Source organism: Falco cherrug, chromosome 10, assembly GCF_023634085.1.
Source record: "Falco cherrug isolate bFalChe1 chromosome 10, bFalChe1.pri, whole genome shotgun sequence".
NCBI classification, from domain to species: Eukaryota; Metazoa; Chordata; class Aves; order Falconiformes; family Falconidae; genus Falco; species Falco cherrug.
Window position 1 is genome coordinate 33,341,938 of NC_073706.1, and position 27,124 is coordinate 33,369,061.

A 27,124-nucleotide genomic window follows, 5' to 3' on the forward strand; every position below is an offset into this window, starting at 1 on the left:
TAATAAATGAATGTGGACAAAAGACTTTGGAACCATGATGGTCTCCTCGGGAATATGTAGTTCGGACCATTTCAATGTTACACATTCTGCAGCCTATCTGCAAAAATGTATGTTCTGATTGTAGGTGCTCTAACAACATTAGTCTGAGTTAATGATAAGTAGGAGTAACTTCCGAGATATTTATATAGAAATGCTGATTACAGAAAGAAAGAAGCTATGAAGATGAGCTGGTAAATAAGAGCATACAGTTCAATTTGAATTGCCTGTATCCTCAGACAGGAGTCGAGACATTAATATGTAAATAGAATCACAGTGATAGTTCTGTTTTAAATGCCACAATGTTTTTATTTGAGCCTGTTATACCTGCCCATTATGATGGTATTTTGTTTATATTGGAACTGTTGTTGATACTTATTTGAGTAGTTAAACTGAGCTGCAGTTCAATTAAACTTGCTCTTAATTTCATGTTTGTTTATGTGAAGGTTTGGTTTCCTCAGCTCTGCTTAGTTTTGATTTTTGCAATTGTTTGCCAGTCGGAACTCGGAGCCACACGGGCTGTAGTGCCTTATTGCTGTGGCTAATCATAAATTCAGAGGGAGATATGGTCAGAAGCAGCTTTGCTAGCAGAGGTGAAGACTTTAAATACCTTTTGATTCAAAATGATGAACAAAACACTTTCTGGACCTCCTTTATCATTACAGAGTGATATACCTGCAGTATGCTTTTCTAAATGTTAACAGATTTAATTTTCTGCTCTGCTTTGAATTTTTATATATTGCATGTATGTATGATACTCAGCTTGCTACAGTCCTGCCAAAGGGCCTAAGTTACATGAGAGTGTTTTGCTTCCATTTTCAGCTGTTGTGGTTAGAGGAGATACCTTAATTAACATACCAGACGCTCAGACTGAAGTGCAAGCGTAGCCTGTAAGGAAGAGGCAAGTATCATATGTAAATTTGGCATACTTTGAAATATTTCCCAAAATTACTATGTAGAAAATACCTTGCTAGAAATGGACTATCTCCTAGTTCCTTTGAACAAAAAGGAAATAATTTTTTAACTTTGCTTTTTGACAGAATTCTCTCTGAAAATGGCAGAAGCTCATCAAGCAGTAGCTTTTCAATTTACAGTAACTCCAGATGGGATTGACCTGCGAATGAGCCATGAGGCACTCAAACAAATTTACTTATCTGGTGTCCATTCATGGAAGAAAAAGTTCATCAGATTCAAGGTATTTTAAATCAGTCAAGTCCAATGTAATATTTTATAGATTTATTCAAGTTTTGTCCAGGGAAAACTTTTTTTCCCCATTGTGGCAAAGTTCCTTATTGTGAAAGACTTCTGTGGGTTTTAGTTGAGACAAGGGATGCTGAGGAAGGTAGCACTGGGTGATGCTGTAAAGACTGAAAGGATACATCTTTTTGATTTATTCCATGGAAGCAAGATGAAACAGACATTGGAATTAACAGTTGGTTTAATTTCCTTCATTGTCTTCATAACGCATCGTATAATTATGTAATCTTTTAGCACTAGTCAGAAATATAACTAGTGGTGATTTTTAATGTCATATCACTTAGTGGTAAAAGACTACACTCTTGATTTTTATATATTCTTTGCCAAAATTAAATTTTCAAATTAAGTAGAATGTTTGCTGTTTTCAAAAAGTTACCTGAACATGTCTTGTACAAGTTATGCTAAGTTGTAATGTTTCTGATGAAGTATTTGATGCAGATTGTTGTGAATTTGTTTTGTTCATGGGATCAGAAATGGTAAATATCTATTTTATTAGTAGCAAACTAGATAAGGTACAAGCTGTCTTCAATACCTCTGTCAAAACCTCATTTTTAACAGTAGTCAATAATATTTTATAAAACTATGAGAAGGACTAGTTACATGATATAAACCCCCCTTGATTCCAGTTTTCAGTGTCTTGTTCAATAAAATATTTTTGCCATGTATTCATTTAGAGAGGCCGAACTCAGTGTGGGTGGGTATTATTGAAGGGTCGTTTGTTCCAAAGCTGTCTGCTGATTTCAGTATTTTTAGTAATACTGGCAGCAGGCTCAACGTTGTCTACAAAAAAACTTTAAGTGCCTTTAATTCTTGATATCATTGTGATGATTTTCTGTAGCTGTCAAACTTAACTAAATCCATCCCGTACTCCTGAGTTAAGCATACATAAGAAAATGTTGGATAATCTTGACTTAAATGTGTTGATTTGTGTTTCTTTCCATGGTAATATGAAGTCAACCACTTTGGTATGAAAAAATTATGTGAAGGCTTTTCTTTCCAGAATGGAATTATCACTGGCGTTTATCCTGCTAGCCCATCTAGCTGGCTTATTGTAGTTGTGGGTGTGATGTCAACAATGTATGCCAAAATTGATCCTTCTTTAGGAATAATAGCTAAAATCAACCGAACACTTGATACAACGTAAGTAGACTGAAAAGTTACTGTTCCTCTAAAGGAAATCAGTTTTATTTGTAGCTACTTTTAAAGCTAATCCTGTTAAAGTGTATCAGGTTTTGAACAGTATGGTTGTGACAGAGTAACCCCAATTAAGCAGATGTATGAAAGAGGTAGGGTAGGTTGTTAGACAAGTATTACTACATTGTTTTCTGAGTATTTGGGAAGCACATTGGGCAACTTCTGTGGCCTTTGATATTACTGCATGAGAGGGTGTTTGGAAAAGAGTTTATGAAAAAGGGCTAAACTGGAATGAAGCTTGTGTAATTACTTTTAGACTTAGGTTTGCAATATTACGTTCTCTTTAGAACTTAAACTGACATTAACTGGCATATGCTGGCTTTTGTTTTAAACAGCGGCTATATGTCAAACCAAACACAGAACATTGTGAGCGGAGTACTTTTTGGCACAGGGCTTTGGGTTGCCCTTATTGTCACGATGCGCTACTCTCTAAAAATGTTGCTTTCCTATCACGGTTGGATGTTTGCTGAACATGGCAAACTTTCTGCAGGCACCAAGTTTTGGATGGTAAGGATATATTGTCTTCCTGTTTCATCTTAACTTCTAGCTGATCTATATTCAAAGCCCTGAAAGAAAACTTTGTAGGTTTTTCCTTGCTTGTGTTTTCTGTGTCATGGGACAGGAAGCTCTTAGGTAGATATTTCTACTAATTACTGTCATCCTTCTGATGCTATAATTAAACTATACAGGATGGCCTTGTAGAAGTAAGAGTAAATGCTTCAAGAATAACTTCTAAATTTGCTAATGCCTTGGGACTGTGTGACTCAAATACCTACTTTTTCTCTGTATGCAAGTACAGCTTAAAGAACTTGGACTGCAGTACCAAAGAACTGCTGTCCTCCCCAGAAAGTGCTACCCAAAATCTTTGTTGAAATGTTGGGTGCTCTACTCTAAAATTAATCTTATGCTTGAAGAAATGATATTGAACATCCTTTCGATTGATTTAGTGATATGCCTCCAAAATGAGTTGGACAAACAGTGTAAATAAGGTAGCTTGTTATGCAGCTTTCACGTAAGGATGAGAGTGATCTGGCTCCTGTTGATTATTTTGGTGCTTTGGAAAAGGATCCTTAAAGGATGTGATAGGTATAAAGTGAGGACAGGTGCTCCAAGAGATGAAGTGGGTTTTTGTTACTTGGACTCCGTTGTTTTGAGTCACTTTTGCCCATATTGTAGAAGTCGTCACTTCAGTTCCCTATAGGGTAAAATTAGTCTCTGCAGCCTCAAAAAATTAACTAATTTGTGTTAGACTAACAACATTTCATGATTTATTATGAAGTATGTTCAAGAACAGGTTTCCAGAATGGTACACTAAAATAGAATTTAATATTCATCTGTTAAAAATCAAATTTCTGATTGATAGTTTCTCCTGGAAGCGGTATCAGGAGCCTCATGACTCGAATTTGTACAGTACAGGCTCTGAATGGTAAGGCTTTCTGTCAATTGCTTGAAGCTGTAGCTGTCTGGGTTTTCAGCATGTCCTGCCAGATAGATAATTAAAAGCTGTTAATATTGCCTTATCAACCTCAAACAGTATGAACTGTAATGCTACTTACCATGCTTTGTTGTGTATTGTATTTATAAATATTTGTCTATTCTATGTTGCATATGTATTTTGTTGTGCATTATATTTTGTGTATGATTAGTGTTTCGTATTTTAAAACATATTAGAGGTGTATGCCCAACAGAGTCTCATCCATACTTAATGTGAAGCTCTGTTTCGATAACTTGTTCGTTCTTTAGCCAGTCCCAAGAAAAGAGAAGAGCGGTTTCCTTAGTAAAACAGTGTCAACTTTACTTAGCTATCTATATTTTTATTATCCTTTTAATATGTGTAATTTTCTGAAGGGGTTTTCCTTGGATGTTTTTTATGCTGTTGCATGAAAAATGCTGTCATGAATATACTGTCTTCTGTTTAAATAGTCACATAGATCAAAAACCTGAGCTCTGATTTCAATCACAGTACAAAGTGATTTTCAGGCTGGTTGAGAGCCTGGTGGCACTTGTAATGAACATACTTCATCTTCTAAAGTTAAATTTTCTGTAACAGGATTAGGGGAAAAATCCAAGTATTAGTTGCAGTTTTAAAAAGTAAGTTAAAAATAATAATCTGTGAACAGATGCAACGCATGCTAGAATGAGATCACTTGCTGCATCTGCATATGAAATCAGAGATGTAATTAAGTATGCGTGTCCATCAGATCACTTGAATGGTCTCAAACTGTTATAAATTCTCTACTACAAGTTTACCTAAGAGATAAATACTGTGAGATGTTTGCTGTCTCTGTCGGTTGAGCAGGTACTCTGAAGATAAGTTCAGCCTTTCCTGGCTTAAGAGTTCTGGAATAAAATTGCCTCCAAGTATGGAATTAGATTTTCTTATAAAAAGCTGAGGTTTTTGTTTTGTTTTGTTTCGTTGTTTTTTTTTTTTTTACTTGCCTGGCTTCAAATTTCTCTTGTCATGAAGCACACATGAATTTCATTGGGCTGATCACTGTGGTGCATCCACGTACCTCTGACAACTCTGATAGAGATCGATTTGCAGGGTGGTCTTTGTTGCTGGTAATACTCTGCAATTCTTAGCAGATTTTTCCTGCCTAAAACAACCTCCTCTAAGCTGTACTGACCAAGGCAATTGTGGGGTGGGGGTAGGGGGAAGAGGAAACTACATTTTAACAAGGCATTTTATCGGTTGCCGGGGGGCAGAGACAGGAGAAGTTCTAGGAATTTATTGTTGAAATTACATCCTCTGTTATCTTCTGTCTTTAATCTATTGGCCTGCATGCAATCTATGGTATAGTATATTGGACCTGGAGTGGACTTTGATAATAAAGGTTCCACTGGATTGTCGGTGTAATATTTGACCTTACTTTCATGCTGAAATAGAGTGATAATGTCAAAATCCTTTCATGTGTAGCCTGGAAGTTGCATGGTCTAGACTTCCAGCCTAGTGCATGTTGCAGCTGAGAAACAGTTGTAGACAGAAATGCTGCTTCTGTTTTCAGTCTCCCATAGAAAACAGGAGATGCTGTAATATCTGAAGCTAAGGTGGGAACTGTCATACCTAGCTTTTTTGTTTCATTGCTGTTTTCTTGTAACACAAGCACTGCGTATAACACTGGCATGCTTGCACAATTTGGTATGTTCAAATCATGCAGACTCATGCTTGAAAAGACTCTCTGTAACATCAGTAACAGTATTGATGTGGAGCTGTAACTTTGGAAAATATTGAACCATGATTCCAAAGCATAGTTACTATTTTTAAAGGTGGCTATAATTATCTGGGATCCTTAGCTGAGTGACGGGCTTGATAATGATTCCTGTTCTGAAACACTATAGAGATATAGTAGATACAGTAATATCTACTATATAGTAAAAGATCAACTGGTAGACTTATTTTTTTAATCTTTGCAGAGGGAAATGTATGAAGAAAAAAAGTGCTGAGTAACTGTCTGTATTTTCTGTTGAGATCAAGGTGTGCCATTAATAAACAACATTGCCTAGTTACTAGAAGCTTGTCTGGGAAGTCAAGAACGGCTATGACGGTCTTTCCCTTCCACTGACATGTTGTTTAACCTTTAGGAAGTTAGTTTATGTCAGTGCCTTTTTTATTTGTGAAATGGTGATAAACAATACATTGCTAAAGTTAGTGCAGTATAATTTACCAGTGAAAAGAACTGAGTTACGTTACACTTCATTACTCTGTCGTTTTTCTTTTGTTGAATGTAGTAATTTGTGGTGTGTATTTTGTTTTTGCTCAGGCACTTGTAAAACTCTTCTCAGGACGTAAACCCATGTTGTACAGTTTCCAGACATCTTTACCACGATTGCCAGTTCCAGCTGTTAATGACACAGTCAATAGGGTGTGTACATTCATTAATTAGTTTCCTTCAGTAACATTGAATCCCTATTTGGATGCCATTGTGGGTGTGTTTGCTATGTCTTGTAAGTAGTGTTGCGTGGTGGCATTAATATGGTTTAATGGGTTAAAACTTCTACATAGAAATTAAAGGCTGTGACAAACCAGTGAAACTGGTGACAGTTTGAAAAGTTAGTGGTAATTTGAAGCCATCGTAATTTGGATTGGATGACGTTATGTCTGTTTATGTAGGACTGTATGGCAAAGTATAATTTCCAGGGCTTTTGAAACATGCTGGTTTTGTTATCTTCCACAGCTTGAATATATAAATGTGTGTTTTATGACACAAAACGTTATTGCAAAGTGTGAAGTAGGACAGTAGTCGCAGAAACCGAAGATTTGGTTTTTAGAGATGAGAAAAATCTGCCTGCCTGATACTGAAGGAGCAGTGTGTGGAAAAAAGTTCCTTTTGAGTGGAAGATGTATCCTTAGAAAAGTAACCTCTTCCACTTGTGTTTTGCTGACAAATGTCTTGAAAAAAAGATCTCATTTTTGTAGTTTGAAGATGGGTGTTTAGAATAGTGTATACTCTTTATTTTAACAGCATAGTTATGAATTGTGTCTGGATAATCTTTGTCTACTCTTCAAATGCCTTGTGTAGGAATGTCAAGAAGCTACATATTAGTTACTACACTGATGCTGATTTTTTTCCTATATTCTAGTATCTGGAATCAGTTCGGCCACTTATGGATGATGAAGAGTTCAGAAGAATGGAGGGTCTTGCCAAAGATTTTGCATTTAATTTGGGACCAAGGCTTCAGTGGTATTTGAAGCTAAAATCCTGGTGGGCCACAAACTATGTGAGTAGATAAATAGGAGGCTCAATCATTCAAATGTCATAACTTAATATGTTCCCTTATGCGGTTTTTGGCTTAACTTTTATTCTTCCTTAAATGTAAAAAGGCAACTGACTAATATTTTTGTAAAGTGCATGGGAGGTCACCTGATTTGCACAGAAATAATTTGTGTGATTTGGTAAACGAACAGTGTGGTGAATGGAACTTGAAAGAATGAATCCTTGTTTTGTTTTCTTATTCTGGAGCAGGTGATTTGGCTTTTGCTGTTGTGATTGCTTGTTAAGCTTGATTACTCAACAATGGGCCTGGCTACCCAGGTAGTTGTAAAGGGTAATGTAAGACAACGTTTTTATATAGAACAGCTAAAGCATATAGAAGAGGAATAAAGAATTGTAACAAGAATTTTGGGTGGTGGTGTTAGTTTCTTGTTGTTGGGTTTTCTTTTTGGTAAAAACAAAACTCCAACGTCATAGTGAGAACTGTAATATAATTCTTCCCTGATATATTATCTAACATAAAGGTGTACCCGGTAGCCTAAGCTTTCCTGGCAAAGGCTGCAAAACATTCAGGAGATCTGGTATTTTAAGTATTATCATCTGATGATGATGACTTCTTCAGAAGATTATCAGAGCTATAGCTGAATTTAATTTGTCTCATCATTTTTTTTTTCTTTTCCTGTTTTCCCTAAAGATTAACACAAGTTAGGTGGGTTTTTTTGGTTGTTTTTAATTAGGGGGGCAAGCTAGCAGTTTCCTTCCTGCTTCTGTATGGAATGTTGTGGAGTCATTAACACAGAAAACAAACTGTGGAAATCATGAGATCTTACTGCATTTGTTTTCCTTCCTGCTACAGGTTAGTGATTGGTGGGAAGAATATATCTACCTTAGAGGACGTGGACCAATTATGGTTAATAGTAACTATTTTGCAATGGTAAGTAAATACTATAAACTCCTTGTGTGTCAAAAAAGCACTGTACATTTTTTGCCAGGTATCTTCATGATACCTTTCTTTTTAGAAATCCATTGCTACAGAGTATGTGACCTTTGTTTTTCTTTCTTCTAGTATAACCTGCGGCCAGTATCTTCAAGTATGGTGCTACCCTAATAATAAAGTTAGCACATCTGCCACTGAGGCACACTCATGCAGTAATGACTTTGCTTGTTGCAATAAACACAAAACTATCTTTCAAAAGCTCTATGTAAAAGTTCATTATATCCTTCTGTTCAGAAATCCATTGCCACTGTGACCTTTGTTTTTCTTCTAGTATAACCTGTAGCCAATGTCTTCAAGTACAGTGCTATCTTAATAATAAACTTAGCACATCTGCCACTGAGGACACTCATGCAGTAATGACTTACGGTTTTGTTTTTACTGCAACAAACAATCTTTCAGAAGCTCTATGTAAAACTTCTTGGGTAACAAAATTCAACAAGGTGTGTGCTCCTATTCGCAAATGTTGGTATGGGAAATGAAATTGTAAAAGACCCTAAAATTAAATGCAAAAAGAGGAAATGCAGTAGTCTTGGATTCAAGTTTTAAGTAGCATTGTCTTTTCTACTGGGCTGATTAACAGCTATCATGTATGTTTTAAGACTGATGCTTTTTAAGGAGGTTGTTACTGCTAAAGAAATTAAGTTTCAAGACACCAACTCACTGCACTAGTGCACTTTGTATGTTTTAATGCATTTTCTATCCTGACCAGAATAAACTTGAAGAATATGGATGAGAAGTTACTGTCAGTATTCTTTTAAAATGTAGTCTGGTAATCATTAACTTATGATTCTTACGTACTTTATAGGACTTCCTTTATTTATCTCCCACAACCCTGCAAGCAGCTAGAGCTGGTAATGTTATCCATGCCATCCTTCTCTATCGGAAAAAACTGGACAGGCAAGAAATCAAGCCAGTATGTATATCAGTTTAAATGGCTTTTGATCTTTTTCCAGTCTGTAAGAAGCTGATAAGTTTTCAGAAGGGGAGAGCAGAGGAATGTGTTATTGTCAGAACTACATGTAAGATGTAACTAAATTTGTGGTCCCAAACATCTTGGTTATCTCATGCCAACTAATTGCAGTATTTGAAATGAACGTGTGTATTTGGCCAAAAGACAAATAGAGGCTTGTACTTGCATATGTTTAAGTATTCTGTATAGCAGATGCTGTTGGTATATGCGAAGCATGTAATGGTACCTTTGAGCCACCGAAGTCTGAAAAATCTGTGGCATCGTGTAGTGTGAGTACAGGGGTAGGTGGGACAGTGGCAGCCTCTGTATAGATGATAAAGTTTCGTGTTGCACTAATTGCCTATCTTCGCTACCTAGAAATGTGAATACCATTCAGAGTTTGTTCTGTCCAGTGACTGACTGTTGTAGCAAACAAATATTGAAATAATTAAGCAGTTTTGTCAAAAGTCATGGCAGGGATGTGGTTAGTTGTATGTAGTTACAAATCTGAGGAATGTGAACTTTTGTTCCTACACAGCCAGAAATAGCTTTAGAAGAAGAAATTAAGGGGTAGTGCATACTGCATGTTTAAGTTTTGTATCTAGACTGGGCATTGAGAGCTCTATGGATTTCAGACGCTAGCTAGCTTCAGTGATCCCTTCTGAAGGGTGGGCTTTTGGTAGGAGAGGAAAAAAATACAGTTACTGAAATGTCAGTGGAATCTTCCACATGTAGTTCAAGGAAAGACAATGAACAGGGCAGGGCAGGGGTGGAACCTGAGCTGAGGTATTATAAATATTACTGTTCTACAGCCTGTCTTTAACCAGATCATCTTTTTTTCTTTCTTTTTTAATTTGCTAATTGTATATGCAAAACTAAATTTTAATGAACATTTGTGACACAGATTCTTCTGATGGGATCTACTGTTCCACTCTGCTCAGCTCAGTGGGAACGGATGTTTAATACCTCGCGTATCCCAGGAGTGGAATCAGGTAAGCAGGGCCAGCCAAGGAGAATAAACGTTTTGATGGGATTCAGGTTTTGGGGTGTATTCTGCTAAAATCCTGTTTTTCCAGGTAAGGATTTGACAGACACAATGACACTCCAATACTGTGTTCTAGTACTCAGGAAGTAATTAATTGCTATAGAATGCATAGATGTTTTTCCTTTTAGGGTGATTTTTAGACTTCTGCAGTGTTTTTTCTGCCTTCCTTAAATTTAAGAACTACTTTCAAGAACCTGTTGTCTGCCCTGTGCTTTTAATGTACAAATAACCTTTACCTTTTTCCATTCTACTCTTTCAGGATCCTTTGATATCCTTGATTTTATCTTTGTAGATCTTGTGTTCTCTTATCTCAACCATTTTAAAATCTTTTGCTGGCTTGGCTTTCCCTTTTTCCTTTCAGCTTATGACTCCTAACATCCCAATGTGTTCTTCTCAGTATGAACATACATTTAACACTAGTTGTTCACCTGGTTCAGAGGCAGGTACTGTCTTAGTTCTCTCAAGGTTTTCATAGCTACTGTTACCTTGACCTTTTGTATGCACTGTAAGACAGCAGCTAAGTGAAATCACCTGTCATAAGGACTGTGTCCAAAACTTTCTCTGTAACTGGGTTTGGTTAGTTTCTGCCCTGCCCTAACTCCCAGCAATGGTCTGGTTATCCTGAGCTATGTTTCCACATCTTAATGTTGAATGGAGGGGTGTACCTGGTGGCATATAGCAGGGTCATTTTCACCTGAGTGTTCTTGCAGCTTCTGCTTGTTGTTGGAGACTAAGGATATGTTTACATGATCATAAGCAATCACATTAGCTCAGTCAAAAAAAATTGTATCTATAAGTGATAGTTCATATATGCTTTCTCACTGTAGGTGTACATACGCTCTCATTGCATGCATTCATTAACACTGTCTACAGACATAAAAGCATTTCACTTTATCAGAGACTTGCAACTGACTGAATTGTTGTTGTATCTCAACATAAAAATATCATATTTTTTTGATGGTCAATACGTTATCCAAGATCTTGAAGCTGATTTTTCTCTGTATGGTATTGATTTTCTTAAAGTAATGTATCCCTATGTTCATCATGTGTTTCTCCCCAAGGTAGCCTCCAAAGATCTCCATTAGTGTAGCCTAAATTTTTCCAGGCTCAAGCTGGTTTTTATGATCTTTAAAATTAAGTGGCTTCTTAGCTTGTTCCCCCCCCCCCCCACTTTAAAAGGAGGCAGAGCGCATCTAGAAATACTAACATTTGTAGTCAACAGGTGTAAGAAAATGTTGCTATCCATTTTCTCATTCTTTGAGAAGTAATAATTTCCCAGCAAATGTAAGTGGAGGCATCTGTTGTTGTGTTATCTACAAAAGCTTAAGCTGTACCTAAGCATCTTTGATCTGGTTATATGCTGAAGAACCTTTTAGAACTGAGTTCAAATGTGTATCCCACACTGCATTGTTAACACCAGAATGAAATACAGGATTTGGCAGAGTTATCCTAACAGTCATGATTGGTGCAGAGGACAATCACTAGGAATTCGGAATGCAAGGGGTTATTGCTTAGTCACTTCCATTGGGAATGTATGTATAGGCTGTCACTTGAAGACAGGATATTTTTTTTTTTTTTAACTTTGATATCCGTAACTCACTCTTACGTTTCAAGCTGCCTTTAAGCATGTTAGTCCCACTCAACTACAGAATAAAAACCTAAGAGATTCTAAATAGGTGCCAGTAAGTGCCTGCTCTTCCCTGCTGGAGGTTTGACGCTTGCTTTATTGTATGAAGTTGAATAAGGGGGGGAACTGGCATTGGCTAGTGGATAAAGCAGTAGGTGCTTGGGTCAGATAAGGATTTTACTCGCACTTCCGCTGCTGGCCTTTAGTAGATTATTGAGAAATTATTTCCCAGCTATGCCTCAGCTTCCTTTATCTGCAAAATGGAGAAAAACATATCCCTGATGTGATTACTTCCTGAGCATGAACAAGTACCTCAAGTAAACTAGCAAGTTTTAAAATCTCTATTAATAGACAACTGTAGTGTATGAGCTATTGCTATTTAGAATAATTCAAGTACTGAGAGTGCAACCCTTGCCCCTTCCCTGTCCTCAATAAAGTAAAAGGTGTGAACTGTTTGCATTTAGCTTTTAATTTGGTGTTCCCTTAGTGTAAAATGAGTTTTTCGCAGAATTGTGGAAGTGGCCCATTCTAACTGTAACACCTGATCAAAATATATCCTGTATATCTTATTAGTTCTCCTCAGTTTCTCCTACTTAAAGTTTTTCAAATTAAAGTACAGTCAGCATCATAACACTAGCTTATTTTCCTCCTAAACACTTCACTTTTCCTATTTTACTTTTTATGTTTTTCATTGTTTGTATTTTTCTAAAGGAAAAACTCCTTTTGATATTTCTTATGTAGATAAGTGAGTTATATTTTTCCCAGGTTCTCATGAGTAGCTTGATTTCTTGCAGCCTGATTTCAATTATTTTATTTATGTTACAATTCCTACAGGAGCAGCATATTTAAAAAAAAAAAAAAAAAAAAAGAAAATTCTTTGGCATATCTTCATACTAATTGCTAGTAAAATCTTAACAGATACAGTATCCTTTCACTTGAGCAGTTGTTTAATCTTTGGGTCTTTTAACAAAACACACTATGAAGTGAATCACTTCTTTTAAGCAGGGAAGAGCCTTTATGTCTTTCCATTCCCGTTTGTTTTTTAATAGGAAATCCATGCAGCATGTTACATGCATCTTCAGTTGTACATAAATGGCTTCTTGGAGTGGCAAGAAAAAGGAAGGATTTTTTTGTATTAAAAAAAAAATCTGTACTCCAGGTGCATAAATCTGTGTTTAGGTCCATAAGTAAGGTGACTGAAAGGTAATTGCCAGGGCTCAGCAACTGACTGTTGTCACGTCAGTTGTTGATGTAGATGACTAATGATCTCGCTTTTGCTTTTTACACTGAAGAGGGGTTGTCTTTTGTACACACGCATCATGTACATGAGACAAATACTTGGGGTGTCCTGACTCAGGTCAGGATTATAGAAAAAATGTTACCTCACTAGCTGATTACTTTGCTGCGCCTTTTCCACCTCTCTGGGGTTTCTTCTTAATTCACAACCCACTGTATTAATGAACTTGACAGTTGGAGTGATGCTTCTGCCAATCCTAGCACTTTCCCCACAGGCATCCTATCTTTGGCAGACTTGCAAAGTGGATGGCCCAGAGGCACCATTAGCATAAAACTGTTCCTGATCAGTAGGTGGAGCATACCTACCAAAACTTTATGGGTAGCTGAGAGCACCCAAAGTATAGAACTCTTCCCTGGTAAAATGTTCCTCAGATCTTTCAGACTCGTGACTTTTAGGCTCAGCCCTCATTTTTGACATCTTTCTTACCATCTCTGTAATGGGCCTTTTCAAATTAATAGGAATATATCAGTTCTTTGGGGTAGTGAAGGAATTCAATTAACAGTTTTCATCAGTTGAGGGGTTTTCCTGGCTGCTGTAGAGACTTTCATCTGCAGTTTGATACGATGCCCTCGTGACTTAAGTTCAGACTTACCCCAATTAAGCCATTAAATAATGAAGTGAGGAAAAATTTGTGGCTTAGGTTTCTGCTTTGCTGACTTCCACAACACTACTTTTTGGCCATAGATGGAGTATTCACTGTGCATCTACCAGGATAAATGTGAACAAAAGCTTATGGTACTAAATTTGGTCTTTCTTAAGGCTCCCTGCAGATTGTACCGTGAGTGGTCTGGCACTTGAATGCGGATGATTTAGAAGTACCCTTCCTCAGATTCATCTAGTGTGTTCTTTTGATGACTGCTCAGTCAGACTACACTACTAGCGCTCACTTTTCAGATGCAGAAATAGATTCAGTTGCTTAATATTGGCTTCCAGTGTGGAAACTGGTAGTGCTGAACATGCAAATGACTATCAAATCTGGATATTTTGACTGTTTCATGCAGAAATCCGTGCTGAAATAACATGGGTGAGCGTTTTATTCCACACTGTTTATTGCTTTGTTAAAATAGATAAGCTGTGGCTAACTGGTAGTGCATGCAGTAGGCATTTGATATTATTTAGTGTTTTGAGACTTCAGCTTTGTTTTCATATAAGTGATTGCAATTCTAGATGTTCTCCAGCATGTGAAAGACAGCAAACACATTGTTGTGTATCATAAGGGCCGTTACTTCAAAGTGTGGCTGTACCACGATGGTAGACTGTTGAAACCCCGAGAAATTGAACAGCAGATTCAAAGAATTCTTAATGATGATTCAGAGCCTCAGGCTGGTGAAGAGAAACTAGCAGCTCTTACTGCAGGAGATAGGTATGTTGGTTATTATTTTTTGTTAATTCATTTTAACGTTTAGAAATATTTGTGTAACATAATTTGAATACTGGCTTTGGAATTTTAAAATGGTCTGTGGTCTGTTGCTTTCAGCTTGATGACTGATGTTCTATGTTAGTATCATGTAACAGCTTTTCAGTCGTTTCTGACTAGGCAGAGTTAAAAGTAATTTTGCAGTGGCAACCCTTTATACAGGTTACCCGTACCTAGCTGGAGAAGTTTGTTTTATTTGTGGTTTATCGTAAGAGTGGGAATTGGAAGCTTTACAGATTTAAACATTGAACAATTTGAGTTTTATATCTACTCTGGGGTTTGCTGTCATTTTAAAGAATGTCTTAACAATTTAGATTGAGAAAGTGAATTCAGTAAGTGTTACTCCATATTCATGATGTGCACCTACAAAATAAAGCAGTGTGTACTCAGTTACAGGTGCAAAATCATTTAATTCAATTAAATTGTGACAAACTTAGTTCATTCTGTCTAGTTGTTTCTGGGTAAGGGAGAGAAAGAGCTGTGGATTTTAATATACTTTCTTATTAGCAGTCCATCCTTTTTCTCAATTTCTTCTTTAAAACAAACTTTTTAAATTGGGAAAACCACATAAATGTCTAAATACTTGTGGCACAATCATACAGAAATTACAATGTCTAGGACTTCTTTAACTTCAGATCTGTTTCAGACCTTTACCATGGAACTTTTTATTGACAACTGTCCAGACTCTTAGATTTGGATGTTACAGTAATGGACATAGAGATCTGTTGATTGTTTTCATTATTATTACTATATTCTTTTTCCATATAATAGATATTTTCTTTTGTTCAGTTATAAACACAGATGATCTATGCTGTAAGTATTTCATGCTGCAGAAATGTTGGATTTCTGAGGCTTAAGCTTCACACGTGATGATACGTTAAATTGGTTCCTAGGGTTACATTGTATGTGTGTTTTCAGAACTTTTCACTGCAGATATAGTTTAAATGCAGTGAAAGTAGTTGCTTCAAATTTGATAAAAGGAGGAATGTTTCAGTGATCTTTAAGGGTGATAAAACATTGACAAAATCACATAATCTGGCTGTAACCCAAATTCTTTTTGCAGAGTGCCATGGGCTAAAGCTCGACAGGCTTATTTTAGCCGTGGAAAGAACAAGCAGTCCTTAGATGCTGTTGAGAAAGCAGCATTTTTTGTGACATTGGATGACATTGAGCAAGGGTACAGGAAAGACGATCCGGTCAAGTCGCTGGATGCATATGCAAAATCCTTAATACATGGCAGATGTTATGACAGGTACAGTATTAATTCTGTGGAAAACACCTTTTCTTTTTTAGAGTTACACTAATACATATGAATGAGTGATTTAAGCTGATGAATTTCATGGAATCACAGAATGGTTTGGGTTGGAAGGGACCTTCAAAGATAATCTAGTCCACCCACCTTGCCACAGGCAGGACATCTTTCAACTACATCAGATTGCTGAAAGTCCTTTCCAACCTGACTTTGCACGCTCCCAATGATGGGGCACCCACAGCTTCTCTGGCAAACCTGTCCCAGTGCCTCACTACCCTCATCGTAAAAATTATTTCTCCCTTGTGGTGAATCTAAAACTACCTTTTTTCTGTTTATAACCATTGCCCCTTGCCCTATCGGTATGGGCTGTAGTAAAAAGCCTTTTTCAGTTTTCTAAACCTTCTTTATGTATTGAAAGGCTGCAAACTCTTCTCCAGACTGAACAACCCTAACTCTCAGCCTTTCCTCATGGGAGAGGCATTCCAGCCCTCTATTTTCATGGTACTTCCTTGGACTCACTCTAACGGGTCCACATCCATCTTGTACCGGGGACCTCAGGGCTGGATGCGGTACTCCAGGTGGAATCTCATAAGAACAAAGTAGAGGGTGAGAACAACCTCTCTTCAACCTGCCAGCCACACTGCTGCTCATGCAGCCAAGGATATGATTGGATTTCTGGGCTGCAAGCACACGTTGCCAGCTCATATCCAGCTTTTTATCAACCAGTGCTCCCAAGTCCTTCTCAGCAAGGGCTGCTCAATCTGTTCGTCCCCCAGTCTGTTGGTACTGGGGATTGCCCTGACTCAGGTGCAGGACCTTGCATGCTTGGCCTTGTTGAATTTCATGAGGTTCAAATTTATGTCTTTTTATTTAAATATACTATTATTTATTTTTTTTTTAAAAAAAGACACTGAGAACTAGTACTGGAATTTTTGAGAGAGATGAAGTTACAATAATAAAAATGCTTTTGAAATGTACAAAATCATAAGGAGATCTTAATTTCTTTTGTAGGTGGTTTGACAAAACATTCACTCTGATAGTATTCAAAAATGGCAGAATAGGTCTGAATGCAGAACATTCTTGGGCAGATGCTCCTATTGTTGGACACCTGTGGGAGGTAGGTGTTTAGTGCAAAAAGTCAATGCAGAAGATAATGTGATACGGTCCGTGCAACAGTCCTGAAGTTCAGCAGCTACTTTCAATCTCTTGCATTCATGTTTCTGATGAGTGATTATGGGCCTGTTCCCACAGCGACTGTAGAATTAAAAAAAACACCCAAACCCAACCAACCAAACAGCAAACCCTTACTTAAAAGTTGCTGTCCTTTAAATTTAATGTCTTTGTTGCATTTTTAATGAGCATGGATGACTTCAGAGAAAAATGATACAGCTCCCATCTACCTTGTTCATAATATTCTAAATCAATAGGTTGACTCTTTTATTTTGCATATATATGTATATATGCCTTTGAAGCACTTAAGCTTTCTTGTGCTATAAGAGTCGCACTTAATTTCAAAATTTAAAGAAATGGTACAGAGTTTGCCTTTTCCTTTAAGCTATTGTTTGGCGAGATGCAGATTGAAACGCTGTTTCAATTATCTCTTGTATTTATTTGAAATGAATGGAATAAATGCACTTTTTGTCAGGTCTGTTCATCATAAGCTTAATTTATTACTTGGAATCCTACTTGGTTTTTTTCTTCTTTTTAAAGCGTAAAGCCATGAACAGTTGCATAACTTAATAACTCAAAACTATTTCATAAACATTAGCTAATTCTGGTTTCATTATATATTTGTGCAAATGGGTCTCAGGTCTGACTGGTGCCCCAAGTAACTTCCTTATTTTATTGTACGAAAGTTTCCATGTGCGTAAGAACAAAAAATACTCATTGCATTCTCTAACCAGGGAAGAAAGAAGGCCAAGTTGATTTGAGGTTGACTTGACAGCGCAGCTTGGACTAGCTCAATGGCAAAGTTACTTTGTTTTCTTTTATTGAATAATGTTATATGCTTTAGTTCATATCTCTGTGTTTACTATTAGTTGGTTCATTTTTCTGCTAAGAATTAAGATGACTAAAATAAACTAAGCAGGATTTAATTTCTTAAAAAATGACCTGTTGTTGTTAGCTCTTTATAGACTGTCTATTTTTAGAATAAAATGGATTAAACTTTATTTCATAAATGGCATGTTCTGACTACTAAGTGAAAAAATTAAATTAAGAGATCAGAAATATATATGTAGAATATGCAAAAGATTTTTGTCAATTTTTTTCTTTCCATATTGAGCAGATTCCAATCTGTTGATAATTCTGGGTTGGTTTTTGTTTGGGTGTTTTGTTTGTTTTGGGTTGGTTTTGGGTTTTTTTTCTTTACACTGAGGAGGATGTTTGAAATCTTGTAAGACAGAGCCTTTTTTTTGTCTGTGGTTCATGCTCTGTTCATCTTGAAAACAGTCTGCTTCCCCACCCAAGAGCTCTAGTGCACGTATAAAATAAATGGCAATTTTGAGTGGGATACGAATCTTTAAAATGATTACATTCATGCAGGGATGTGCAGTTACTCTGAAATAAACTGTTTCTTGATGAACAAGTTTTGACAAATAACAAACTCGAAGAAATTCTCTAGAACCTAAATTGAACAAAGGTTGTGAAATCTAAGGCTGAGTAGTTTTTACTATTAGTAAGTTTGAGGTGGGTTTTTAATTGAAACGTTTTGATTAATTCAGTAGCACCTAACAAAACGTTGTGCATTTTGAGTGTAATTGAGTAGATGTTTGTGCATATCTGGTATTCTTCCCACTCAGAACAAAAGTAAAACAGAGGGCTTCGCTGGCAGGCCCTTTCAGTATTTAGAAATGGATTGTATATTTATTTCACTGTGTACTGAAAATGGCTTATATTGCTTTCACAATGAAACCCTAATTCCACAGCAATATGTAATGTGTTGTAATTCTGATGAAGTGTCATTTTTTGCAGAATGTCATGGCAACTGAGTACCTTGAACTGGGCTATTCGGAAGATGGGCATTGCAAAGGAGATATCAATCAAAATATTCCTATTCCTACCAAACTACAGTGGGAAATTCCAGCAGAAGTAAGTACAGAACAGCTAGTGATTTGAGGAAGATGCTCCTCTTCCTCAGTGTCAAATCATTTAAGTAATTATTGATAACCCTATAAATCAGCTTAAAATTTCTTTGAGTCCTGTAAGATGTGTATTTCATGTGTGGACATTACTCAGTTTACTTAAAAAGATATCAGGGTTTTCTAACATCATTCTTAAAAAATTCTGGCCAGGAAATGCCAATTTTTTTATTAGAAACTTTCTTGGTTGGCAACCAAGAAAATAAGTGGGCACTTATTTTAATTATCAACTATATTAAAATAAGTGACCACCTAATTTAAATAGTAACTGTATTCAAATAAAGTTTATGTTGCTGGGGTTTCATTACTGTTGTCACAACAAGTGCCTTTGTGTAACACTTCCTGGAGACTGGCTGTCTTTTTTGTGTTCAAAATTCTGCATACATGTCTAATAAGATTTGATAGTTTTGCCTGAGTTCAAGAGAAACTGCCACCGCCTATTTAGATTTTAATTTTGAATAAAAAGGTGATGGTTGGTGATATGTTTAATTAAACATGTATGACAGATTGGAAGCCACACAGCTATTGCCATTCTTTCTCTGTGGATCATTCTGGTATGTTCAAGTGATCTGAATGGTCTTAATGCTGGTGGGTTTTTTTAAATATAATTTTTGGACTCCAGATGTGTATTGGCTTAAAACTTTAACTTTTTGGCAAACATAGCTTCTCTTTCTCCAAAGGGAGTTTGTTTAGATAATGATGTTTCTGGCATGCATAAAGACAACATTTCTTATTTATCAATTAAAAATACTTGCACTTTTTCAACAGTTCTCGAATGCCATCGAATGTATGTATAGGCATATATGCATTTATTTATTTATTTATTTTAGTGTCAAGAAGTGATTGAGAGGTCTCTGAGCACTGCCATAGCTTTAGCAGATGATGTGGACTTCTACTCATTTTTCTTTGATGCTTTTGGGAAGGGATTGATAAAGAAAGCAAAAACCAGCCCTGATGCCTTCGTGCAGCTCGCCCTGCAGCTTGCTCACTATCGGGTAAGAAGAACAGACTGTTTCTGGCTTGTAGAATCTCGTTGAATTTGGTATAGCATGTTTGTAATTAAAACGTGACTGTGTAAACTACTTTAGAGTGATCTTTGACTCCTTGTGCAAAGTTATTAAAGACATTCAATGGAAATTACTAGCTAGAAATTAATTGTCCAAAGCTTGGTGTATTGACACCCATGTAACTTTTTTTTTTCTCTTCTGCTTAGTTGGTCTATCCCTGGGCATTTTGGACTTGAAAGAAGTAGCCATGAAACTTCTAGTAGCCAATGTTACACTCTAAATGATGTTACACTTTCAGTTTGGGGTCACCCTTAATTCAGTGGTCATGAACGCTCCCAAACAGGATTAACTGAAAGGCCTACCTGTGTTTTCTTCTATTAGTTCACCTTTTCTATAATGTGCTTTCAGAAAACACCAGTGTAGCAACATGCATGTTTTTCATTTTGGCTTCTAGCTGGCACGGTTGAAATAGTGTTCTTTTTTTTTTTTTTTAAAGAAAAGTGATTCCAAATGTTTTTTCAAAGCATCCAGATTTCCTTGCTGTTTTCAGCACCTACAGTCCTTCTTACCTTTGTTTAGGCTAGCTACATGGCAAATACTCTAGTTACTTACCTAGCTCCTCTATTTTGAACACCCATCCTCAATCTAAAACTGAACAGACTTTCACGATCTGTTCTGATGTGTATTTTAGACAGGTAGAGCTGTGAAGGTGTTAGATAAACTTCTATCATTTGGCAACCTTTAATCTGTAGATTGTGCACATCTACAGGAAATACAGAAGCCCTGCTTTCTGGATTTTGCAGACTATTTTCAGTTCTCACACTCTTGAAAATCCCCACGCTGGCATGCACCTCCATGCTATTAAACTTTTAATTAAAAATACTTTCAAGGATATTAGTTTTCTCGATTGCTTACCACAGCTGTGTTAATTAGGAAGCCACTGAAATAGTTTTCTGATAGTCTTTGAATCAGCTTCTGTTTATAAGCTGAAGGCGACCGAATATAAAATGCAGAGGGAAGTGCTTGTGAGTCTGGTTGTTCTATTAGCATTTGTCAAATCCAGCCTCTCATCTTGTTTGACTTTTTTCTTTAGGTAAGACTGCTAATGGTGGGCTACTAAAGACTTAATGCTGAGTTTAATTTGTGGAGTGATTCATATCCTGTGTGCTTACCTTGAACTGTTGATTAAGAAAGTGGGACTAAGTCTGTCTAAACCTTTAAATTCTTATTTTTCCCTTTTCAAGGACATGGGAAAATTTTCTTTAACATATGAAGCCTCTATGACACGCTTGTTCAGAGAAGGCAGGACTGAAACTGTTCGTTCGTGTACTGTTGAATCATGTAATTTTGTTCGAACCATGGAAGACCCAACCGAAAGTGTAAGTTCATGTTGTTGTTGCCTTATACAATCCATAAGGCATGTGAGTTATCACTAGATATCTGTAAAAGTTCCCAAATTATTTTTTAAACGCTTAGAGTGATGCCTTTGTTTTTTAGCAATGAGGTGCAGCATAAAGTAATTGTCCACATTTTCTGGGCTATACCAAAAGAGAACGGCAGTAACTTAGCCAAATATGCCATTTCTTACGGTTCCTAAGCTTCAGAAAACTGAGATGACTTGTGAAATTTTTGTAACTTCTAGAACTCAAGCATAGATTTGTAAATCAAATAAGGTCATACTAGTTAGGCTTTCCTTCCTGATAGGGAAGCAAGTGTTATTCTCAGGAAATAAGTAGTTGCTCTTCTATGTTGACTTCGGTGGGCTTTTTAATCTTTCTTGTAATATTCTGATTAGTAAACAAAGGAAGCATGGCCTAGGGGAAAACTTCTTGGCTTGGAAATCTTGGACAGTACTGGTCAAAATGTTTGCTGTCAAAATGGAAGGGTGGAGGACAGTTGTCGTGAGGGCTCTTTGTTCTTTAATTCACCGCTAGCCACAGTTTTTGCAGATACAGTTGATGAAATAAATAATTACAGGTTTCACTGGAAAAGCAGATTTTTTTCTTAAATATGAATGTACTAAAGGTTTTGCATCCAGGCCTGAGTAACAGCTGCACAGGTAGAAGTTCTCATTAAAAAGATGGACTGTAACAATCAGTAACTGAACACTGACATTCAGTGCCATACCACTGGGAAAACTGGAGCACTCGCTTTAGTCTTGCCCTTTAATTTTTAATAGTCTTTTGTTACTGCACTTCTTTTCTAGTGCAGCATTAGCTAGGGTGATGTGTGCAGTTTTGGATACCACATTTGAGGTACGGATGGACTGGAAAGAGTTTAAAGAAGAGCAAGAAGGATGGTTATAAACCTCTTAAGAGGATCTGTGAGGAGAGTTTGAACTTAATTATTCTTGCCTAGTCTAAAGAAGAAAGAACACTGGAAGAGGTTGGGAGTCAGGTTGTGCTCAAGAGGATAAAAAGGCTGGTGCAGAGATGATGGGAACAATCTGTCCTCTGTCCCAAGAAGTAATAGACTTAAATTTCAGAAAGAAACACATTAGGGAAACATTTTCTGCTGGTAAGTAGAATAGGTAAGGAAGGAAATAGTGAGAAGCCTGAAACAGCTTGCTTACTTGGGAGCTTATTTTTTCGTTTGGAAAAGCTTTAAAAGTTACATAATGGGTCATTCAGAAAAGTTTTAGTTGATCACATCTTAGGGCAAAGAGGTCTAAGCACATGAACAGTTGAGGTTTGTTCTTTAGAAAGAAAGAACCCCATGATTCTATGATTAAATGTTACTTCAAGAAAACAGGTGCACAGAGAAAGAGAGATACTTTTTTCTCCCTCCTCTTTCTGGAAGTTCTGTGTATGTAAAATCCCTTTGGATTTCTCAGTGTGCTCTGCTGGCAGCTGTGATCAGACCAGTGCAAGTCTGAAAATCCAGCTGCGTTGACACGTGATACATAATGTGCCACAGCTTACTATATACAACTACCCTGTGTATAGAAAGTAATTTTGGCATAGCACCTATTTCTGACGTTACAGCTATTACATCTCTGCAGTTAACATTAACGTATATATTGAAGGAATAAGAAGGCCCATACATCACAAGATCATATGTATGTATTTATCTATATATCTCAGGCTTCGTTCTGCTCACATATTTATTTTTTTTTTATGGCTACTACAAACAGGATTCTTTTAGACTTGTTGATTCATTACCGCCCTTCATCTGGAATGATCGGCCACAGAGCAGAGGAACTCTGACTTCATAATGAAATTTTTAGGTTTTGTGTGTCATGACGGTTATATTATAGGCATCTATATATTATTTTAGTAAGAGTTGCCTGCCTTTACTCCTTGCTTCTACTGTTCTCAAGCTTTTTCCTTAGAATTTTTGCTGAGCACTTCTATCCTCCGTGGACTATCCACAAAGCTTTGCTCCTGACTGCCAATAGTAGGCATGCTTAGCATGACTACTAGTGATTTATTAGTTTCTCATGCTGGAGGCAAACAGGCTGCTCACTTTGTCCCAGTTAAATGGTGTAAAATGAAGTGACGCTGGAGATAAAAAGAGACAAATTGCCATATACTCAGTGTGTTGCATTCCACATTATAAAATCTTAACAGGGTATTTGTCATGTTTTGAACAGACACACTCTTTCTGCCCTTGCAACATTCATCGTGTTCATGGCCTCATAGAATATTTTGAGTTGGAAGGGATCCATAAGGATCACCAAGTCCAACTCCCTGCTCCTCACAGGACTAACTAAAACTAAACCGTATGACTAAGAGCATCAAACAGACACTCCTGGAACTCAGACGGGCTCGGTGCCCTGACCACCTCCCTGGAGAGCCTGTTCCAGTGGCCAGCCACATTTTCAGTGAAGAACTTTTTCCTAATGTCCAGCCTGAACCTCCCCTGGCACAGCTTCGTTCCATTCCCTCCATTCCTATCACGGGTCACCAGAGAGGGGAGACCAGCACCTCCCACCCCCCTGCGCCCGCCCGAACAAGTTGTAGACTGCAATGAGAGGAGGCCACCCCTCGGCCTTCCCCTCTCCAAGCTGAACGAACCAAATGCCCTCAGCTGCTCCTTACAAGTCGTGCCCTCGCTGGGGCTGCTCTCCAGCCTCTCGTCCCCTGGGTTGTATGGACAGCCAGGGTTCCCCATCCCAGCTGCAGAACCTGGCACTTGCTCCTGTTACGTTCTGTACGGCTGGTGCCTGCCCAGCTCTCTGTCTATCCAGGTCTCTCTGTAGGCCTCTCTACCCTTGAGGGAGTCCACAGCTCCTCCTCATTTAGGATCATCAGCAAAGTTACTTCAGGTACGTTTGACTCCTGCGTCCAGGTCCTCCACAAAAACATTCCAGAGCGCTGGCTCCAAAATGGGCCCTGGGAGCCTCGCTGGTGACTGGCTGCCAGGCCGGTGTAACCCCATCTGTTAATGACCCTTGGAACCTGACCCGTCAGCCACTTGCTCCCCCAGCACATTATGGACTTGTCCAGCCGTGTGCTGGGCAGTTTGTCCAGAAGGATGCTGTGAAGACCCTTGGAAGCTTTGCTAAACCCCCAAACCCCACATCTACTGGCTTCTCTTCATCAGCCAGGTGGGTGACCTTGTCATAAAAGGAAATCAAGGTAGTTTAAACAGGATTTTCCCCTCATGAACCGGTGCTGGCCGTGACCAGTGACTGAATTGCCTCTCAATTGTTTTTCAATAACTCCCAGAATAACCTTCTCCATGATTTTGTCAGGCACTGACGTGAGACTGACAGGCCTGTAGTTACCAGGGTCTCCCTTCTTGCCCTTCTTGAAAACTGGGATAACATTTGCCAGCTTCTGGTTGACCGGGATCTCCCCAGATTCCCAAGACCACTGAGAAGTAACGGAGAGGTGTTCCGTGATAACATCTGCCATCTCTTTTAGTATCCTGGGGTGAATCCCACCGGGCCCCGTAGCAGCATAGTGTACCTCCAGCAGCAGCAGCAAGCCTCAAACCAGTTCAGAGTCAGCTGGGAGTTTATCATCCCCCCAGTCAGAGCCTTCCAGCGCAGGGCTCTGGGGGTCCCAGGGCCATTTATCGGTGTTAAAGACAGAGGTGAAGGCGGCATTGAACGTCCCTACTTTGTCTTTGTCCCTGTTTGTGAGGAGCCCTTTTTGCTGTCCTTCCAACACTTTGGAATTGCCCGCTCCTGAGCTCTTAAAGAAGGCTTTTAAAAAATGACCAGCGTTCATGGACCCCAATACTTGCAGTTTTGTCAGTTTGCCTTCTAAAATGGCTGTTGCAGTTCCACCTTTTCTTAAATCATGTTGAGATTTACACTTCAAACCTTTTAAGACCAGTGTGTCTAGAAACTATACAACAATGTAGTAAACTTGAGTTGTAATCATGTTTGTTTATGGGGTTAGATCACATTGTTCTCATTATGCACTGTTTATAGCAGGTAATAGCTGACACTTGCTAATACCTGAAGTTAAATACATGAAGCTGAAAAAAATGGAGGATACTAGTATTTGGTGTTAGTTGCGTGCATTGTCTTAAGTGCTTTAGGCTTGAGAACCGTTGCTGTACATCAGTTTCTTCACCTCCATCCTCAACCCAGTTTACTTAACTGATTTTTCTTCACCTGTTTTAAATTGTTAGAGTGAAAATAAGCTGAAGTTCTTTCGAATTGCTGCTGCCAAACATCAGCACTTGTATCGTCTTGCCATGACTGGTGCTGGCATTGACCGCCATCTGTTCTGCCTTTATGTTGTGTCCAAGTACCTTGCTGTAGATTCTCCTTTCCTAAAGGAAGTAAGTGACTTTTTACTGTAATTAACAGTTATCAATAATAATCCTTTTTTTAGTGTTTTGTGATATCTGCCTGTGTACTTGTAGAAATCTGGTTTTCCTAAGAAAAAATGTAAAAGTTTAGCTAGCTTTGCCTAACATCTGCAGGTAGATTGCAAATTACTTTCATTTTGCTTTATGTATACACTTAATAATATACCTACAGTAACGCTTTCTGTGAGCTTTGTAGTGTAATACGTGTTATTAAGCATTATAAGAGAGATATAGTCAGTACTATAAAAAAATACTGGTTGTTAGTGGTTTTTGCATATTTTTCAAGACAGCACAACAGAGCCTGTGAGTTTTCTCTCAAGAATTTTTTTGCACTGTTAACAAAATCACTTTCTTTTTAAGTTACTGCAAGTCAAAGGAGCTGTATACTGCAATTTGTTTTTTAATGCACAACATTAATGTCACTGTTTATTACAGTGACAAATGCTTTATTACTTAACCTAGGTTTTAAATTGGGTTTTATCGAAGTAATTATATTGCACTTGTTCATGCTTTCTGATTAATAAAAAAGTGTGTTCCAGTTTGTCTTCAAATTAAGCTACTTGCATTTGTCTGCTTGCCCCCCTAAATATGAGTAGTGGCTAAGTGAAGAGTAAAACAACTTTCTACAGCTTCTGCAGACTTTCAAGAGACTAGTGCATTGTTAGAGATTTTTACAAGCTTTTAACTTGATGTAGTATCTTACTGGGATTTGAATATGGCCATTAATGATCTTGTTGTTGACAAGACTTGTTATGCAGAATTCACCACATTATAGACTAGGTTAATCTATTTTGAAATAGCATTTCTATAGGAAGAACTTTTATTCTCTTTGAGGAATTGATGTTGTGACCTCATATGTTAATGGTTTGCATATCAGGACAAGTTTAGCTGTTTCTTTTAACCTTCTTAATTGTTTATTCCATTGAAATAGGAACTGGACTTATCCTTAGTATTGCTTTATTGAGTGCTTTCTAACTTACCTTGGCTAGTTTTTGAGAAAGTTTGCATGTTATTAAACAGTGTGTTATACTTGTTTGCATCTCTTTCGTGTCTAAAGGTTTTGTCAGAGCCTTGGAGGCTGTCAACGAGTCAAACACCACAGCAACATATTGATCTAAAGAAGAACCCTGAGATGTTATCCTGTGGTGGAGGGTTTGGACCGGTATGTTTGCTAAATATAGGTACCTTTTTAAAATGAGTCTAAAAATTTCAAATCTGTAGTACCTTAATGTTGCACATCAAAGGTGCAACACGTGCTTTTAAATGCATGCATCTAATGCTTTCCCATGATGTGGATGTGCTCAGAAAAATCTATATCTCCTTTTTCTCATATCCTGCTGCAAGAATAAATTATTCTTAAGGAAATACACAGTTGTCAAATGTGGTACATGGCTTCATGGCAGAGAAATCTAATAAAGTGGGGGC

At 37.6% G+C, this 27,124-nt stretch overlaps 1 protein-coding gene across 11 annotated transcripts in view; it reads left to right on the forward strand.

The window, feature by feature from the left end:
* Positions 1-27,124, forward strand: part of CPT1A (carnitine palmitoyltransferase 1A) — a 45,804-nt gene that overhangs the window by 12,261 nt on the left and 6,419 nt on the right. For 9 of the 11 annotated variants that reach the window (XM_055722166.1, XM_055722159.1, XM_055722162.1 and 6 more), the window contains 17 exons: positions 859-937; positions 1,077-1,231; positions 2,294-2,433; positions 2,823-2,994; positions 6,249-6,350; positions 7,069-7,206; positions 8,056-8,133; positions 9,002-9,109; positions 10,050-10,137; positions 14,282-14,477; positions 15,595-15,783; positions 16,795-16,900; positions 18,757-18,873; positions 19,754-19,918; positions 21,175-21,309; positions 25,517-25,669; positions 26,757-26,861. In XM_055722166.1, the coding sequence (XP_055578141.1) occupies positions 1,091-1,231; positions 2,294-2,433; positions 2,823-2,994; positions 6,249-6,350; positions 7,069-7,206; positions 8,056-8,133; positions 9,002-9,109; positions 10,050-10,137; positions 14,282-14,477; positions 15,595-15,783; positions 16,795-16,900; positions 18,757-18,873; positions 19,754-19,918; positions 21,175-21,309; positions 25,517-25,669; positions 26,757-26,861 (2,133 nt within the window). In that variant the 5' untranslated portion in view covers positions 859-937; positions 1,077-1,090. The remainder of the gene's footprint in view (positions 1-858; positions 938-1,076; positions 1,232-2,293; positions 2,434-2,822; positions 2,995-6,248; positions 6,351-7,068; positions 7,207-8,055; positions 8,134-9,001; positions 9,110-10,049; positions 10,138-14,281; positions 14,478-15,594; positions 15,784-16,794; positions 16,901-18,756; positions 18,874-19,753; positions 19,919-21,174; positions 21,310-25,516; positions 25,670-26,756; positions 26,862-27,124) is intronic. The other 2 variants (XM_055722158.1, XM_055722167.1) reach the window with 1 other exon arrangement.